This window comes from Ipomoea nil, unplaced genomic scaffold (genome assembly GCF_001879475.1).
Source record: "Ipomoea nil cultivar Tokyo-kokei standard unplaced genomic scaffold, Asagao_1.1 scaffold0188, whole genome shotgun sequence".
In the NCBI taxonomy this organism is placed as follows: Eukaryota; Viridiplantae; Streptophyta; class Magnoliopsida; order Solanales; family Convolvulaceae; genus Ipomoea; species Ipomoea nil.
This window is the reverse complement of record NW_017616616.1, coordinates 1,188,922-1,208,480: the sequence shown is the minus strand read 5'-3', so window position 1 is coordinate 1,208,480 and position 19,559 is coordinate 1,188,922. Positions and strand designations below refer to the sequence as shown.

The 19,559-nt window shown below is 34.1% G+C and overlaps 2 protein-coding genes across 3 annotated transcripts; one reads left to right on the top strand and one right to left on the bottom strand.

The window, feature by feature from the left end:
• Positions 1-5,043: 5,043 nt before the first annotated feature.
• On the top strand, positions 5,044-12,118 carry LOC109180905 (polyamine oxidase 1). Of its 2 annotated transcripts, XM_019330622.1 has the most exons (10): positions 5,045-5,248; positions 5,334-5,583; positions 5,891-6,031; positions 6,109-6,170; positions 6,262-6,416; positions 8,172-8,315; positions 9,880-10,029; positions 10,918-11,172; positions 11,279-11,360; positions 11,546-12,118. In XM_019330622.1, exons 1-10 carry the CDS (start codon positions 5,197-5,199, stop codon positions 11,740-11,742), a joined length of 1,488 nt encoding a protein of 495 aa, XP_019186167.1. In that variant the 5' UTR covers positions 5,045-5,196; the 3' UTR covers positions 11,743-12,118. The 2 variants fall into 2 exon arrangements, with proteins under 2 accessions (XP_019186176.1, XP_019186167.1); XM_019330631.1 differs by lacking the exon at positions 11,279-11,360 and having other exon boundaries at positions 5,044-5,248; positions 11,546-11,639.
• Positions 12,119-12,526: 408 nt separating this feature from the next.
• On the bottom strand, positions 12,527-17,095 carry LOC109180872 (U3 small nucleolar RNA-associated protein 21 homolog). The gene is made up of 7 exons (XM_019330574.1): positions 16,856-17,095; positions 16,710-16,737; positions 16,049-16,149; positions 15,605-15,808; positions 13,557-15,453; positions 13,057-13,271; positions 12,527-12,810 (listed from the first exon to the last, which is right to left on the bottom strand). Exons 1-7 carry the CDS (start codon positions 17,057-17,059, stop codon positions 12,661-12,663), a joined length of 2,799 nt encoding a protein of 932 aa, XP_019186119.1. The 5' UTR covers positions 17,060-17,095; the 3' UTR covers positions 12,527-12,660.
• Positions 17,096-19,559: the final 2,464 nt, after the last annotated feature.

Genomic DNA, 19,559 nt, shown 5'->3' with positions numbered 1-19,559 from the left:
AATAAGTTTAATATGCAACCACTACTCGAAAGTGAATATTGGGTAACTCACTTCTATTTAGTTGCTCATAATAAGTCACACAAGAGAAATAAATCACGCTAAAAAAGCTATGTACTACATACTTGATTAAAAAAGTGTTAACAAGAATTGAACTTAAGTAATATTTATATATTAAATAAATATTACATAAGTAGCTTACACGTCTGTTTGCAGCCATACGTCTTCTTCTTCACCAAGCCTTCCGGCAAAAGCTCACTTGGAGTTTTGGACAGGTAAGCACTCCTATATATTTCTACAAATATGCAAATATTTAATATTAGAAAATTTTTAGTTGACTTATGGTACAATACTACAATATCATAACGTGTTTATATCTTGTCCTTGATAAATTAAATTATATTTTAATCTAATATCTTCCTTAGTATTTATAACAAAGTGGGATATACCTGCAATTTCACTAAACGCATTATACTATACAAGTATACAACACTTTATAATATCGTAGATATTGTTGTATAGTATATACACTATATACACATAGGAATCACGGTTCAGTTTGAACAATTCCGTTCGAATCAAACAACAACAACAACTTAACTTATTTGAATAGTTAACTTGGTAACCACAAGATTCATCTAATAGGAGTTACAATGTGGGTCGTCTCATCACGTCTGTCAAGAATTTTGATGGGTCTTTGCGAGTCCATCCATGGGCTTCTTTTCTAACTTAGGTGATCTCAACTTTATTGGACTAATTCTATGCACATATGACCGCGCCCCTAAAGCAACTGCAAAGGTAAATCACGAGTCGCACAATTAACAAACCTGTTAGATCCTAGTCTTTATGTATCCAAACCTTGCAGGATCCTAGAGTATTTTTCTCATATATGCTTCCAATGGAATTCAAACCACACACTGCTACCTTTAGTCTTGACCTTTAAGTCAGGCAACGAACCAATTATGCTAAGTCCCGTGGACTAAATTTCATCGGTCGGCTTATTGTCCTAACCCACCTTATGTCAATTAGTCGGCCTCACGAGCAAGCTTTAAAAAAAAATTAGTTGGAAAGAAAATAATTAAATTGTATGCATTATAAAAAGAATAGGGTCTTTTCAAAAAATAATAATAATAAAAAAAAAGAAAGGATAATGGTCAAATAGACCCTCCAACTATATATCAATGTACAATTAGCCCCTCGAACTAAAAAAAAAAAAAAAAAAAAAAAAAAAAAAAAAAAAAAACTCTTAAACTTGCTAAAAGTATGCAATTACCTTTTTTAACAAGTTACTAAAAAGTAATCAGTTACTTTTGCTTGATTTGCATCTACATGACATTTTATTTAAAAATATTTTTTTTAAAAAAAAAACATAAAAGAAAATAGTTACCGGCGGGAGATAAACTGTCGGATTTGTCCATTCAACGCCAGCAAATTTGTTCAACACTTCGGATAAGCTCGTTGGCTTCCCTTCTCCGTTCATGGAGAAGCCAACGAGTTTCCGCTGGCTTCTCAACGAAGAAACCATGGCGGCAGGCCATGGCAATGTTTTTTTTTTTTAATAATAAAATTAATTTATTTTTAAAAAATAACTTTAAAAATATTAATTGACATGACACCTTATTTGGAATCTTAGGTGGCAGATGACTTGAAGGTAACATGTTATAATAAGTTAAATAGGTTAATTGCACTATTTTAACAAATTTAAGGGTTAATTGAAGGTTTTTTTTAGTTCAAGAGACTAATTGAACTTTGGTATATAGTTAGAGAGTCTATTTGATCATTATCCCAAAAGAATAAATAAATAAATAAATATATATATATATATATATATATATATATATATGGCTTTTATTCATAATCATAGCGTATACTAATTTTCTATATGAAAGTATTAATTTGTATTTATATTATATATATGATACATGCCAATTTTTATGTAGTGTGGTGGTATCATAGGTATCAATCCAAATGGGTGGTCATAAATTCAAATTTCGGTGGTATAGAACAGATATCATGTTTTAGAAATATGTGAATATAAGAGCGAGTTACAACATTTCAATTTAAGAACAATTTTTTAAAAATATTTGTCGGGCGAGTTGAGCATGCATGAAAGACCTGCTTCTAATTGTTATACCATGTACTAGAGTTCATTTTATATTATATTGTGGACCCTCATTAAAAAAATTATAGATGTTTGCAGTTGATATATTATGCACGTGCAAGTAATCATTTATATACCTGTAAATAATTGAAATTTAAAAATATTTGTCGTGCAAACCCGTGAGCATGCATGCAAGGCCCGCTTCTAATTCTTATACCATGGACTATGGTTCATCTTACATTGTGGACCCTCATCCAAAAATTATATGTTTTCACTCGACATATAATGTACTTATAAATTGTAATTAATCATTTATGTACATGTAAATAATTGAAAGCACATAATATATAATGGTAGATACATAATATGCTAACTGCACTCAGTTATAATTTTCAATTACTTTAAGGACTTATTTACCCCTCGTCTTTAGTTTTTTATCAATATATTGTTTTAAAAACTAAATATACGCGTTTTTTAATCAATAAAAAAAATATATATACGCGTTTTTTAAAATTTGTGTGTTGAGTTAAAAGTGGTAATATTTTAGGAGGGAGTAATGATTTATTGTCTTCTAGGGTGGATATGAGAATAATTTTATTACATGAACCCTCAAATCTTAATCTATAAATTTTACTTTCTGATGTGCTAGGTAGTTATTTTTTTTCATGTGGGTCTCAATACAAAGTCTTTACATCAAAATTTTTTGTGTGAAGTACAAATTGGGATTGAAAAATGAGAATACACATAGGCCATGTTTGATAAATGGATGTTAGCTGATAGTCGTTAGCTGAATGAATTAATTAGATATTATAACTAGTTAACATTAGTTGATTGTAGAAACGTGTTTGGTAAATTAGTTGTTAGCAGATAGTTGTTTGATATAATTTCTTTTTTCAAAAAGCTAATTGAAAAAGTTGTTTTGAATAGCTTTTTGAATTTTAGCATTTTGAAGTACAAAAAACTAATTAACCAAACAATTATATTGATTTTAAATCAAGTCAAACAACTAATAGTGGTCAAATAAGTTAAAATTGATCTATAAGCTAACTATTTTACCAAACAGGGCCATAGTATTTTCCATATGAGAAACGATATGCGCACTCATTTTTCCCATTGTAAGAATGTATTTGGTTCAGGGGTTTACACATTAGGAATAAGAATCAAAATCATAGGTAGTGTTTTGTTAATAACTTTTTAAAACACAACTATGAATTTTGATTGAGTTAATTCTATTTTTGGTCCTAGATTTATAGGTGACAGTATACTTTTAGTCCCTTTTTATCAGAACATCCCTTTTTGCTCCTAGTATTATTGTGACATGACCAGTTTTGGTCCCATATCAACAAAATCGTTAAAATATCGTTAAATAGAATGACATTTCGATCTTTTTAATACAAAATGCGTTAACCCTTTATGTATTTTATGTTTATTTTTTGAAAAATTCATAATTGAAGAGCAAAATGCTATTGTATTTAATTCAATTTCAATAATTTTTTTGATAGATGACCAAAATTGGTCATGTCAAAATAATACTATGATCAAAAAGGGATGTTCTGATTAAAAAAAAAAACTAAAAGTGGACTGCCACCTATAAATCTAGGACCAAAAATGAAAGTAACTCAATTTTGATTTCTCCTTCAATTAAAATTTTAATTCCCTAATTAAAAAGAGGTATCATCCCATCTTATTGGTAATCTAATTTTTATGTTTGGATTAGTACTTTTACAGGGAGTTTGGTTGGAGGGAATCTAAATTCCATTTCCACTTAATTCCCACCTAATTCCAAAGGCCACTAAATTCTTTAGTTTGGTTGGAAGGAATTGCAATTACCTTATTTTCATTGAATTAACGGGACATTTGGTTAGAATGAGGGAATTACGTGGGAAAGGAATTGCAATTTCATGGGAGATTAATTACCGGGAATAAAGTGGGAATTTAAATTCCAGTGTTTGGTTTACAGGAATAAAATTACAAGGAATTTCAATTACAATGTTTGGTATACATGTGAATTGAAAAGGAATAAGTGGTATAAAGTCCAAAATGCTCATTGTTGTTGTGAGGCATCAATTTTAGGTTAAAAAAGATGAGGATAATTTTGTCTCATCATTATCTTTTTTTCTTCCCAAGATTCATGGAATTAAAATCACAAGGGGGGCATGTGATTTTAATTCCATGAAAATGAAGGAATTGCAATTCCTTCCAACCAAACTAAGGAATTTAGTGGCTTTTGGAATTATGTGGGAATTAAGTGGGATGGAATTTAAATTCCCTCCAACCAAACGCCCTGTAAAATCTCATGTCCTCATTGGGATTTTAATTCCATGGTTCTTGGGAAGAAAAAAAAGATAATGATGAGACAAAATTACCCTCCCCTTTTAACCTAAAATTGATGAGTGACAACAACGATGGACATTTTGAACTTTATATTACTTATTCCCTTTCAATTCCCATGTATACCAAACATTGGAATTAAAATTCCCAATAATTTTATTCCGGTAAACCAAAAGTGGGAATTTAAATTCCCACTTTATTCTCAATAATTCATCTCCCATGGAATTGCAATTCTTTTCCCACGTAATTCCATCTTTCCAACCAAACGCCCCGTTAGATTTTTGTTTTGATTTTTTTTTATATTGATGCTTTGGTCATTATATTATGATCAATTGCCTCCACTTTTTATTTTTGTATTTTTAAAACATTTATTCTCAATCATAAACAATCAAACATCAATATTGGTAATCGTTTTAATTCTATCTTATTATCAAACATGTAAAATACTTTTACTAAAACTCATTGATATTATCACGTATTTGATTTTCATTCTGATTCTAATTCTGATTCTTATGTGCAGACCAAACACACCCTAAAAGTGAAATCCTAATTTATCTGAGAAAAAAAAAATAAAATATAAAAGGAACAGGGAAGAGAGAGAGAGGAAACAGAGGGTGAATCGAAAGAGGTTGGTTTGTTGATAAGACAACTATAAAAACCGACTCCCTCCCGCTAATTCTTCCCATCTCGTCAACTCAAATCCTCTCTTCTCCCATATACACACACAGATTAAAGCCCTCTCTGAATCTCCTAGCCTTCTCTCTGTAATGGAAGATCCAGTTCGCTGTTCCGTTATCATCGTCGGAGCTGGTATCGCAGGTGGGATATCATGTTGTGTACACGCGCACGGATGTGTGTGTTGTTTGGAATGTAAATTTGGTTGGTTTAATTTGCATGTGTGTAGGCATAACGGCGGCGAAAGTGTTGGCGTTGAATGGGGTGGAGGACGTAATGATACTGGAAGCGGCGGACAGGATCGGAGGGAGGATAAGGAAGGACGAATTTGACGGTGTGACGGTGGAGCTCGGCGCCGGATGGATTGCTGGCGTCGGCGGCAAGCAGTCCAATCCCGTCTGGGAGCTCGCCCGCCAGTGCGACCTCCGCACCTGCTTCTCCGACTACAGCTGCGCCCGTTACAACATCTACGACCGCAGGTGCGTGACTTCACGCTCTCTCTCTTTCTTTCTCTCTCGTTATTTCCTTCATCTTTCCGTTGTTCCGTCGTTCCGTCGTTCGCTATTGCGCGGCGGCGAGTGCCGAAAGGCTGAGCGCAATTACCGGAGCTTCTGTTAATTACGGACTTTCAACCGTGATTTTGTTACCGAGTTTTCCGTTCACGTGATTTTGTTACCGAGTTTTCCGCGCACGTGATTTTGTTACCGAGTTTCAACCGCGCACCGTCGTTGCTCTTCTCTCTGTAGCTTTTTTTTTTTTTTCGATTCCAATTCCTTCCATTTACAGCGGGAAGATATTTCCGATTGGAATCGCTGCTGACTCGTACAAGAAAGCGGTTGACTCAGCGATCCAGAACCTCAGGAGCCAACAGGCCAACCACGACGCCACCGTCTCCGACTCTTCAAATCTTCCCGAAACGCTGCTGTCGTAAGACGAACTCTGCCTTATCCCATTATCAGTTCCTGAATATTTTAATTTAATTTATTTACTTAATGTTTTTTCAGTATTCCAAAAACACCGATAGAGCTAGCAATAGACTTCATTCTCCATGACTTCGAGATGGCAGGTCATCTATTTATTTTAGCTTTATATTATAGCGTTTTCCAGCAATCTCTTTTGTTAGTAGCATAGTAACGCTGTAGGGCTTGAATTTGCAGAAGTTGAGCCTATATCGACGTACGTAGATTTTGGGGAGAGAGAATATCTCGTTGCGGACGAAAGGGGTTACGAGCATTTACTTTACAAAATGGCGGAAACCTTCCTTTCTACGTCAGAGGGAAAAATTGTGGATAGCCGTCTCAAGCTTAACACGGTAAACGCAATCATTGTCCGGAATTCAGTAAATCTTGTACTCTACACTCACTGACGCACTCAATTCATAGAGTATAATATATTATCCACGAGCTTGCATAATTTTAAAAGATTAAGTTTAGTTTTACGGGTAAATAGATGTTAACTAGCTGATAGCTGATTGAGTTACTAAGTTTGACTTAGTTGATATTATTAGCAGATTAGATGTTTGATAAATTAATTGATGATTATATGACTATTTTAAAAAATTGATTCAAAAAATTGTTTTTTGAGTTGCTTTTTAAATTTTAGCATTTTGGAACAATAAGTTATTACAAAAAAGCTAATTAATCAAACACTTATATTAATTGTTTAACCAAGTCAAATAACTAATAGTGGTCAAATAAGTTAAAATTAGCTAATAAGTTAATTACGTTACCAAACAAAATCAATATATTTTGGCCGGATAGATAGAAATTGCAAACAGTTCAGATAAAATTTGCAGCTTTTTGTTTGGTTGGAATTGAAGCCAATCATCACTTGGAAAAAAGAACCAACTTTTACAACTTACTGTATGTATGGTAGGCAAAATTAAAAGGAACAGGGTGATAAGTGCTAGAGATTACAAAATTATCTTTAATTTTATTTTTTATATGTTATGCATGCACACAATTTTGCATTTGTTTCGTTGTGCTGCTGTTGGGATTTGGATGAATGACACATCTTCTGAAAATGTTGCCAGATGTTGACGTTTTCTCTAGAACTATTTTTGTTTGCAGATGATGAATGACACATTATGCTTTTTTTTTTTCCTTTATTTTCTTTGTTTTCTTGTTCCACATGCAATATATGTGCATAGTAGTATAGTACTATAATGATATTTATGGAATTTTTAATTGATAATTTGTTTTTTTGTTATATGGTGCCATCAGTACTGTGTACTTCCCTTAGGTCATTGCTAGTTCTTTCCCCCCTCTCCTCTCTCTAAAACCTCAGCTCAACCCCAATTAAATTATGTATTTGGTTTTAGTTTCTACTTCTAGATCTTTTTAAAAATGGAAATTTTTCTTTTGGAAGCAATTTTCTTCTTCTGTAAAAGTTCAGATTATTGGGGAGCATTGGATAAGTTAGAAAAAGAGGAAGATTTCTTTCGTGCAAATTAAAAAAATGAATTGAGGTTTTGTTGTATGTGCCAATTGCTTTCTTTGAAGTTTGAAACTAGGAGAAAATAAAATTTAAAAGGTTTCTTCAAAAGAAGGTAAAGCCACTTTTCCACAATTTTACTTTCAATGTGGGTCCGTATGGTACATGGAATTGATGTAGATGGATAATTCACCTAATCACCTCCAAGCTCCAATCTGCAAATAATGAGGGCTAAGGCATAAAAGATGTTAATAATGGAAGCTAATGAAGTGTCTTTGTCAGTTTTTATTTTTAGCCTCGTGAACTTTTCATGAAATGGGTAATTGAAAATTTGTTAAAGTTTAAATTTTTTTTAAAAAAAGATATATCTTTGTACACATATATCAAATTTGATTGTCATACCTTATTATAAGATTCATATTAAGTAGCTTTGATGATTTAAGATATATATGAGAGAATTAATTGCATGGATTTGTGCACATATTTTCATGGTTTGACCATGATGAGTTGGCTAATGTGGGGTTTAGAGTTATGTCTCGGCCACTGTGTTATCTTTGAGCTTCAAAATCATCAGATTTAGGTGAATGAAGTTTATAATTTTGTTGTATTAACACAATTCACGGAAATGGGGCAGGTTGTTCGGGAAGTGCAGCACTCAAGGAATGGCGTTACAATTACCACTGAGGATGGTTTTGTCTACGAAGCCAGTTACGTTATTTTGTCCGTTAGCATTGGCGTTCTCCAAAGCGATCTTATTTCCTTCGCACCACCCTTGCCAGTACGTCTCTCTCTCCCTCTTGTCTTTTCTATGTACATTATTGCTCCCTCTCTTTTTTGCAAATTAATGCAATTAAACAAAGTTTAAATTTTTGGAACTATGCTAAAATAATTATGCCAGCCAGGTAGATCTTTGTTGTTATATACCTGACGATAAATAACATTTTTAGTTATTGAATTGTGATCAGGATAAATTTAGTTCAAGATGTTAGTATTATTCCGTAAAAACATTAATTATAAATTCTCACCTCTCTAGTAACCTAAGGACTAAATTTACACGGTCACATATGTGGGATTAAAAGCTTCATTTTTCCATTAGTTAATGACTTAGTTTGTAGAAAAATTAGAGTTACCCACAAATGTTGTGATCCCTTCATTGAGGTTGACTTTGATGAATATAATTCATTTGTTATTTATGTTGCCTCAAATCAATGCCTGTAATAGTTATTCGAGTTCCAGTTTCCAACAACAATGGATGGGTCGATAGAATCATAGAAAAATGGTGAGGGGTACAATTTCCACCTTGATAAGTATGCTCCTGTCATAATGTATGCGGACCTCTTTTTTCATGAGAATTCAACACCTCCAGTTGACTTCGATACAGTATAATATGTTGTATGGAGCATTGAATTGAATTAACATGATGTATCTGCAGCATACATTTGTGACTGGGACCATGCATGCTCTCCAATCATAACCTATGATCATTATTACATTATATATATAGGATTCTGATTATGCGAGAACCAATCTCATTCATTAAAAAAATATATCTATAGATGAGATTAAAAATGTGTTATTAGGGACATGTTTAATACGCACACATATTAGGCACGCGGGCATTTTAATTCCTTAATTAATCTCATTCATAAATCTATTTTTTTAATGGATGAGATTGGTTCTTATGAACTCATGGAGAGGGGTTCTCATGGGATCGCATCCCTACTCTTAAACCTCACATAATAATTTTTTGAATTTTTTTTCAAAAAAGAACAGTTTTTTATTAAGTTATTTGTCTCAGACGACCAAGGCTAGGATATGGGTCCTCTACTCCACTGGTACAGTACTACGCTACCTAAAGTTGGTCAACCACATAATATAGATATGCGTAGATTCTGGCTTTATAGGTTATTAAATTCTGATGACAGCCTTGTTGGACAGGGAGCTACCACATTAATTACACTTTCCCTGATTGACAAAGCTAGGGACTTGGATATGTTTATTTAGTCTTCAGACTTTACTAGTTGTGAAACTGTGGGTACATTTTGCATCATCCGCAGTATTGTGTGATTCTGATTTCAATTCGTCTTATCTTTATCCCATCACGTTAAAGATCAGAGTAGATTTTCCCCATACAAGTAATCTGCATTTTGTTAACTTATTAATATATATAATTTTGTTAGATGAACTAAACTGTTTGATCAGTTCAATGTCTCAATAGACCATCCATCTTAAAAATACTCTGGGCTGTGGTCCAACTATTTGAGCTTAGTGTTTCAGTTCACTTCTTCTAGTCTAGGTGAATATATAATTAAATACAACTTGGAATAAATTGTAACATGCAGAATTGGAAAATGGAAGCAATCAGGAATTGTGAAATTATGGTTTACACCAAGATATTTCTCAAGTTCCCCTACAGTTTCTGGCCATGTGGTCCCGGAAAGGAGTTCTTCATCTATGCCCATGAGCGAAGAGGCTACTATACATTTTGGCAGGTTGGACTAATATTGTTTTTGTCAGTGAATGATATATATTCATCATCTTCTTGTCTATTTCCCATTCTCATTATTATATCTAACTGTTAATGCCTATTCTACTGGCCTTGGTGTATAGTGTCATTTGCCATTTCTTGAAATGTGTCATACATTATTTATTGCTCATAGACGGATAACTCCCCTCCAACTTTAGTATCATTGCATTTATTGAATTCACTGTTGTAGGGTCTGGACGGTATGTGGAGAATATTTCTCCTTAGCTCAATTTCTTTGCTCAGATAGATATGAAGTTTGATCCACTCTTTGGTTCATTGAAACTTGGCTTTCTTCCTAATATGTCAACTCAAGCTTAATAGTTTGCCCCTTACCTCCTAATAAAACAAAATATTGTGTATGACAGCTTCATTTTCTACTAAAAGAGGAACATAAAATATTTTTAGCATCACATGTATGTCTTTCCATGCCTGCATCTTTATTGATCCTGAGTGAGATGATGTTGATTTATTGGACTAGAAATAGACATCATTAATGTCACACCAGGCTTGTGTAGTAGCTTGGTAATTTTTCACTAAAGTCCTATTGAAATTCTTGACTATTCTTCATTACTATATATGCATTTGTGGATCACAATCAAATGGTATATGTTATTTAATTTCATAAATACTTCAAATCAAATTCTAGCTCATTTTCTTCTAAACTTTTAATTTCCCTCGTTGCTTTCATCACATCTTAGTTGTTGCTATCACTCTTTTAAAGTTATCGATTTACCTACTTCATATTCTAAATCTTTCTCAGCCGTTCATTTGAATTTTCATTGACGACATTGATAATAATAATGACCAAGCTAATTAAGGTGGTTGTTTTTGGTGTTTTAATTAATGTGAGCAGCACATGGAAAATGCTTACCCAGGGTCCAATATTCTGGTGGTGACACTAACGAATGGGGAGTCAAAACGTGTGGAAGCTCAATCAGATGAAGAAACATTGAAGGAAGCAATGGAAGTACTGAGGAACATGTTTGGGCCAGATATTCCTATTGCCACTAACATACTAGTCCCACGTTGGTGGAATAATAGATTCCAACGTGGCAGCTACAGTAATTACCCCATCTACGGCAATCACCAACTTGTGCATAACATCAAGGTTACCACTCTCCCTCTCTTTCTCTCTAATATTAATCCAACAAATTAAAACACACTACTATACCATGAGTTACTTAATTAGCTGCATCATCATCTGGTTTCTTCAGGCACCGGTAGGGCGCATATTTTTCACAGGAGAGCACACCAGTGAGAAATTTAGTGGTTATGTCCATGGAGGTTATTTTTCAGGTCAACAATTATTATTAACTTTTTTGTTTATATAACTGATCTGAAAGATGTGTTCTATTTCAACTAATAGCTAGTGAGATTCTGTTCAACACATCCCCTCACGTGTTGATATTGTCTTATGTCAATTAAAAGTTTAAGTTGTTTAACGTGCAGTGTATAAGCTAATCATTCATTGCCGAGCGCAGGTATAGACACTTGCAAAGCTCTTCTTGAAGAGATGAGAAAGGAAGAGGGAAGAAAGAGCGAATCTCAAGCTCTATTACTGGAGCCATTGTTAGGATCGTTAACGTTGACGCAAGCAGACGCTGTTTCTACAGGTCTCCACAAATGTGACATTAGACGGCTCTTCCTCAGCGGGGGACTCCCAGAAGCCATCTTATGAGTTAGTTATGACTAAATATAATGGATCTGCAGGTGTTGACACTTACATTGCCAAAGATAACAATGATTTGATTACTACTGAGATTTGTGGACCTCACAATGAATACAAGACAAGCCCTTAAATGCACCAACAGACAGCGTCAGAGTAAATTCACTAGAGGATTGCAAGAGGTGGAAACGTATGAAGATTGTTCTCCCTGAGTAGCCAAGCTAGCAAGGGATATATCATTTTGATAGAAATTGATCAAGAATTTTATTTTTTTTTTAATTTTTTTTTTCCTGGTTGCAACCCACTGAAAACTAAAAATGCGATTGGTACAAGAATTCCAATTTGTCCTATCTTTCAATTATAAAATTTCAAAAACAATGTATTGCTATTTGCAATCTGTTTGATAGAATAGATAATTTATTAATAAATCTCACATTTAATACATTGACTAGTGTAGCACCTTGTTGCCCTTAAAAACAATTATATGCTTCTTTCCTCGTTCTTTTCTCAAAAGGTTGAATCCCCAACCTTAAAGGCCCCCCACTCCCCCAGTCCGACTGACTCAACGGTTCAACGGGCCAAATACAAATAGCCTGAATTTATGAAATGTTGGTTCAATTTTGTATCAAAGCATTTCTGATTTTTGGTATTATATATAAAGAAAATGGGGAATAAATTCAGAACTTATGCCACTAAACCTGAGAATAATTTACTCCTACGTCTAAGAATGCATCAATGTTTGAATCTATAGTTAGGTGTTCATGGTTAACACATGTAAAGTCAGTAAGAAGAAAAGAAGTAATAAAGATATCTTGCTTTGCTATAATGCTCTTAACAAGCTTAAGCTTGCAAAACCAATACAAATTACAATGGCACCCAGAAAAACGCCAAAAACAAAACCTGAATTAAGTTGGTGGAGCAACTAGTTAATCAAAATTGTGAATTACTAAGAAATGTGACCATGCATCTGGCACTCTGGAACAGCTTATCAACTCGTTGCCAAACATCTGTCTGAATTTCTAGAAGTTCTTGTGCCTTGACCTGCAACTTTGGTTGGCGTCGAATTGCTTCACCGTGAATCTGGCAATCATTAATTATAAAGGTTTATTAGGACCGTATATTCTACGAAGTGATGAAGAAAGATTCAAAGGATAACATTTTAGAGGGGTCTTGTTAATTCCTAGGCAACAATAGATTGTTAGCCCTCCCTTTCTATTCAAACATAGGTGAGAATTCCATCTACCTAACATAATGAAGGATATGTTCAACGACAGTCTAGTAATCTCATGTACTTTTACTGTGAGAGCATTATAGAGGAGTACATACCTTCAAAAATAGTCTAATAAGAGCCTGTATAAACTCAAAGTTGTTCCTGCATGAAATCTCATGTATGAAATAATCCATCAGCAGTCCAATGAAATACAATTCCTGTCTGTTTTCAAGATCTTGTTCATTGTCATCATCGATGAGTTGGAGCACTCGCATTTCCATATCCAACGTCGAAGGGGACAAGGTTTTAATATAATCAGTGAATGCTGCAACTGCAACATAAATCAAGTGCTCACGTCAATATAAAGTGATGAATAGTGCAATGTCAAAAGGCACTAAAAAATTAAAGATTATATCTCCATCTTCAAAATCTGAAATATCAATCATAGATTTTGCACATACACACAATGATATTCATACATGTGCACACAAGGTTTTAGAGTAGTTTCCCTATTCCTTTACCATTCATTTCACATGTATCATTTTTGGATGCAAAAGTGCAAGTTGTCTGGGAAACTAATATGCACATATCCATAAGCATAAAGCCATGAACTTACAATTTTGACTCTTCACGGATGACTGAAGAATTTGCAAGAATTGGGAAAGTGGCAGATTAGATTTTCTCCAATTCTCCTCCTTTTCACCATCCTGTGCATTCTTCTCCTCAGCAATGTCACCGGGTTTAAATAAAATTTCCCCAGAGAGGGAAGGAATTGAAGGTAAGAAAAATGGAGCCTTCTCCGGTTTCTTTGGAGGCTCAATTGGTTTGTTCCGCTCCTTTATGATGTCCAAATTGATTAAGCTTTGCCACTGACTCTTTGGCAATAGTGAGAGTGTGACTAGATCTGGAATTTGCTGATCAGAAGCTGCAAAGTGAGAAGTGTCAAGAACATCTTGAGACTTTACAGTGGCTCTATCACCATCATTTTGAGAACCTTCCTCTGAGGAAACTGATGGCATCTTAACACTCACAATTTGTTTCCCACTTCCATATGATTCAAAATTAGCAGCTCCAGAGAACATGGCCTGATTGACCCATAGATAGACACCATTTTGATCAACATGAGTGGTGGCTAGGACATCCATGTTAGGCGAAAGAGATAATGCAGTTATACAGATATCAACTTGTATGGCATCAATTTGTCTAGCTAAGATAATATCCCAAATTCTAAGAGTTCCATCCATGCTGGATGTCAAAAGCCATTTCCCATCCTCACTAAAGCACATGTCTGTAATGCGGTCTGTATGACCCTCAAATTTTCGAACCATCCGCAGTGCAATAACATCAAACAAACGGATAACTAAGTCATCTGCCACAGTTGCCAAAAGACCATTGGATCGATGATAAACAATCTTCACTAGAGAACAACCTATGTCCCATCTAGACTTCAACTCGCGTCCTTTGAAGTCCCAGACTTTCACATCCCCATGATATCCCGCACTAATCATAATGGTATTTGTGGAATCACAAGCTATTCCAATCACTTCTCCATCATGAGCATAGTTATTCCCTTCTGATATGTCACCATATCTACCACGGCTGATTCCAGACTGAAGATTAAATCGCTCAATCCAACCACCAGCTGTCCCTAAAACTGCAAAATTGCCACATGCACTAATTGCACATGCTTTGACTGGTGTTGGGTTTTCAGGGCATGGACTAAGGATATGCTCACCAAGAACAAAATTTTGTAGCCTCCATACATATGCTTGAGTGGTGTCCATGTGACATGTAACCACATTGCACCAATCACGTTCCCTAATTTCAGCAACATCAAATGCAATAACAGGCTTTAATTTTATCTCTTCTTCCTTCAATTTGAGTTTTTTTGCTCTTTTGGTCACATGTCGCTGAGAAAGCTCTCTACTTTGCTGATCCTGAATAACAGAGAAAAGACGGAAGGCACGATCTTGACCAGCAGATAGAATATGTCGCCCATTGGCATAATACTTGATACATAAAGGGGGAGCACTGTGACCACTTCTAAAGCGCAGTAAGCGGGGATCACCATCAGTAGTATCAAAAATCCACATTTTTATTGAATTGTCAGCAGATGAACTCAGCAGTACGGGCTCATTAGCAAAGAAATGAAGTGACACTATAGCGCAATCATGGGCCTCTCTAATGACAGACTGCAGCCTTCTCTTCTCAAGGTTCCATATACTGATTACACCCGATGAACCTCCAGATGCTAAAAGGGGCTGCCCATCAGTGCTAAAAGATAGTGCAGTAACAGAACCCCGTGTAGAATGAGTAAATGTAACAATTTCTTCATCATAACGAATATTATGGACATGAATTTTCCCATCAGTGCATCCCACAGCAACAACATCTAGTGCTGGCGATGATATACAGCAATTTATAGAAGACTTCCACCTATTGAACTCATATACTTTTTTCTTTGTGCTAATGTTCCAAAGTTGCAGAGTACCTTCTTGACTTCCAACAATAACCTATTCAAATATTACACAATAAGAACAATTCAACACAAAGAATATGTTATTTAACATATTTATATTCAATATTAAAAGCACACAACTACATGACTATTTTTTTAAAAAAAAAAAATTAAGAAGAAAATATCATAAACAAATCAAACAATACCTTGTTTAAATAAGTATCTGGATGCATTATGCAGCTAGGTGTGAATGTGCCGTCTAGCAACATGTGTCCAACTGGAGCAACGTTCTCATCTATTCCTTTGAAGTTCCATGTGTAGATATTACCTTCAACATCAACACTTAAGATGTGGTCACCGAAAAGTAGCAAGTGGTTAACCTTAGCGCTATGCTTGCTCCAAGTAGCCACCTGTCCACCAAACATTAGCTCCATATTCACTCAAGTTATAGCCGCAAATTATATAGCAACAGAAAACAACATTCCCCTTCCATTACAATTACAAAAATAAAGGCAACACATTTCTATGGAAGTATGGAATATGCTAGAAAATAAAATAGTAGGGTATTAAAGTGGACAGATTCAGCGAAGGCTAAGTATAAGATCATCACATTTCAGACTTCAGGAAAAGCAAAATCTTAAGGCCCAAACCTGATGAGCACGCTTGACAACTGCAATGTCATTTCCATAGGCAGCAAATGTGTAGTCACGGTAAGAAGCAAGAGCTCGTATCTTCTTTGGTAGTTGAGGGCCTTCATAGCAAAAAAAGAATCAAAATCATTTAGGAACAATGAGATGGCACCAAAATTATGCCTAGACAAACAATTTTCTACCCTTGAGAGACTAAAACTATTGCTTCTGTGAGCTTGTTGCTTTCGCTGACCATAATTGTTTTAACAAGAAAAATAAGGATGCAAAAACTATTTACTCTAAAATCCAGGTTTAAAGAGAAAACTAAGCCAGAACACTTGCAAAAGCTTAACTCCTCATATCACCAATTGGCACACTGAGGAACAACAGGCAGTGACAACAAAAGCTTAAGATCAAGTTAAATAATTATTTTATTAAAAGCATGCATGATTAAGGTTAATCTTTGTGTGTGTCTTATCTAGGTCTGTCTATTCTTGAAGCTCAAAATTTGTTTCCATGTACACCATTCAGATTAGTAAAGAAAAAACCACTTCACATATTTAAAAGGGAAAAGACACAGTAAACTGCATCTCACTATTCCATACCTCACCCGGATATTAAAACTAAATCAACTTATCAAGCATTAAAATTTTGCATAAATAAATGAATGTGATGGACATACCAACGAGAACCAAATTGAGCTTGGCGCACTGCAAAAGAATTTTCAAAACCAACAAAACAGATTGTTAGGTTTTCGCAGTATGAGCTCAGTCAAAGTATTCAGACTTAAGGAGTGAAATAAAGTGATAAATTTAGACATTAACATACGTTGTAAATCTGGAAAGCTTTGCCGATGCTGACGGTGACGAAGGTCTCGGTGCCGAGTCTCTGTACAGAGATGGGGACGTTGCTCGTAATATATCCAATTGCTCTGAATGGTTCGAAAATCCCCATTCTTGTTGAGCTTCGTTCTGCTACAACAACAACCAGAAGGAGAACAGAAGGAAAAGAAGGAGAGAATGGCGTCCGCATCCAGGGTTTAGGGTTTTGGTAGAGGGGAGAATGGAGATGGTGCTCATACGACACCGTTTCTTTATGTCCTACAATTTTATATACTCCGTATCTACCATCTATCTACATACATATACATACAAATATTAAATATACATATGCAATATACGTACATATACAAATACAATACATACAAATACAAACATATCCTTTCAAAAAAAAAAAAAAAAATACAAACCTAATAAGAGTTAATAAAGTTATAGGCCTCTAACTGGAACAAAAATAAATATTAGTGTAATTAATTTTTGAAATTAATAATTCATATTATTTTGATTTTTGTATTTTTATTTACCCTATATCCTGTTATTTACTTTGCTTAAATACATTTTAATTCCGTCAATGTTGATGAAGTTAATTCATACCATGTAAGCAATGTGTATCAAAAATGTATGAATAGTCGATAGTAGATTAGGGAAATGGGCTTAAGAACCTTTATTATTCACTATTGTAGAGAGAGTCCCGTTGGGCAAATTATGCTCTGGACCCGTGTCCACATTGAATTGTAGACACGGGCCCAAAACGACGCCGTTTTTTAAAAAAAACGCGTCATTTAGTTAAAAAAAAAAATTTACGCGTGTTTTGCCGTTAACGGCGTTATTTTTTTTTTTGATTATGAATGTACAGTTATGCCGTTATGAATGTACAGTTATGCCGTTATGAATGTACAGTTATGCAATTATGAAATTATGAACACAGAGCTCTAACATTATGAACTTACAATTATGAACATATATAGTGATAAAATTATGACCATGGAGCTTTAAAATTGTGAATATAGAGCTTCGAAGATTATGAATGTACAGTTATAGAGTTATGAATCTACAGTTATGGAGTTATGAATCTACAGTTATGAGATTATGAATCTACAGTTATGGAATTATGAATGTACAGTTATTGATCGAATTATGAACAAAGAGCTCTAACATTATGAACTTACAATTATGAACATATAGTGATAAAATTATGAACATAGAGCTCTAAAATTGTGAACATAGAGCTTCGAAAATTATGAATGTACAATTATGGAGTTATGAATGTACAGTTATGACGTTATGAATGTACAGTTATAGAGTTATGAATGTACAGTTATAGAGTTATGAACGTACAGTTATGGAGTTATGAATGTATAGTTATTAACATATAGTAATAAAATTATGAACATATACTTCTATAACAAAGTGATCTGAAAATTTTTTTTTTTTTAAAAAAAAAAAAAAAAAAAGGAGATAACAGTGCCTAACGGCACTGTTACCCGTGTCCAGCAAGCATGCTGGACACGGGTCCAAGGCATAACGATTGGTCCCGTTGTGTTGCACAAACTATTGTACCCGTTAATTCAACATTTATACCATAAACCATAGTTATACATTCTTGAAATATTTATTTTTATGAAAATTTTGATAATTTTGCATTATATACGCCACCGAATGATACTTTGATAAATGATAGAAACAATAATTTAAAAATACATATTGGGCATCAGACTAGCTATTCGCGAAATGTGTGTGTGGTAATTATTATATAGATAACAGATGAAGTTTGTAGTAAAAACATATGATTAAATCTCAACAATCAATTAAACTAACCCAATGAACAAAGGAAATACATATTTTATTTTTTTAAAAGTGAGACATTTTATTAGTTTTTTGTAAGTGCATATTATTTTGGCGTGCATTATTTTTTGCAGATTGTTGTGCCTTATAGTTAGACCTGACAATTATCAACACGATCCGTAGTTCCGTACCGTATAAAACTGAACACAAACATAACGGAGTGGTGTTTATCCTTAACGTGTCCCAAGTCATTAACATGTTGAACGTTTAACATGTTAATATTATGGTGTTAACCCGTTTACAACTCACTAAAAACTAATTATTATTTGATATAAAATGAAACTATTTGTTTATATTTAAATTATCTACTAATTTATAAGATTAAAACAAACATGTAATATGAAACAATATATTAAAGAAAATTATTTGATGCACCACTGATGTATAGAGCAACACATGCAGTGAATGAGAATACGTCATCTAATTTTTTTAGAAGGGCAATATTGACCACGGCCTTTTTTTTGCACTTCGATCTTAGAACACTGGTTTTTGATCTGAATCTTTTAGGGGCGTCGTCTTCTTTAATTTCTTGTTCGGTACACACTCGTCGACTTAGGGATTTAGGGTAGACTGAGATGATTTAGAGATTTAGGGTTGCGTTTAGATTAATGTTAAATCTTAAAATTTAAAACTTGAACACGTAAACACCACTGAATATAAGCTTAAATCAGTGCCATGTCATCCTGATAACTGAGAAACTTGTAAAAAGTGCTAGACAAAAAAAATTATTAGTAAATGAATTGAAATGAATTTTATGAAAGGTCACCATGAACAATTTGAGGTACTTCATGGTGGGGGGATAACACTTGTTGGAAAAAAAAAAAAAACAAAAAAAACACTAGTTTACA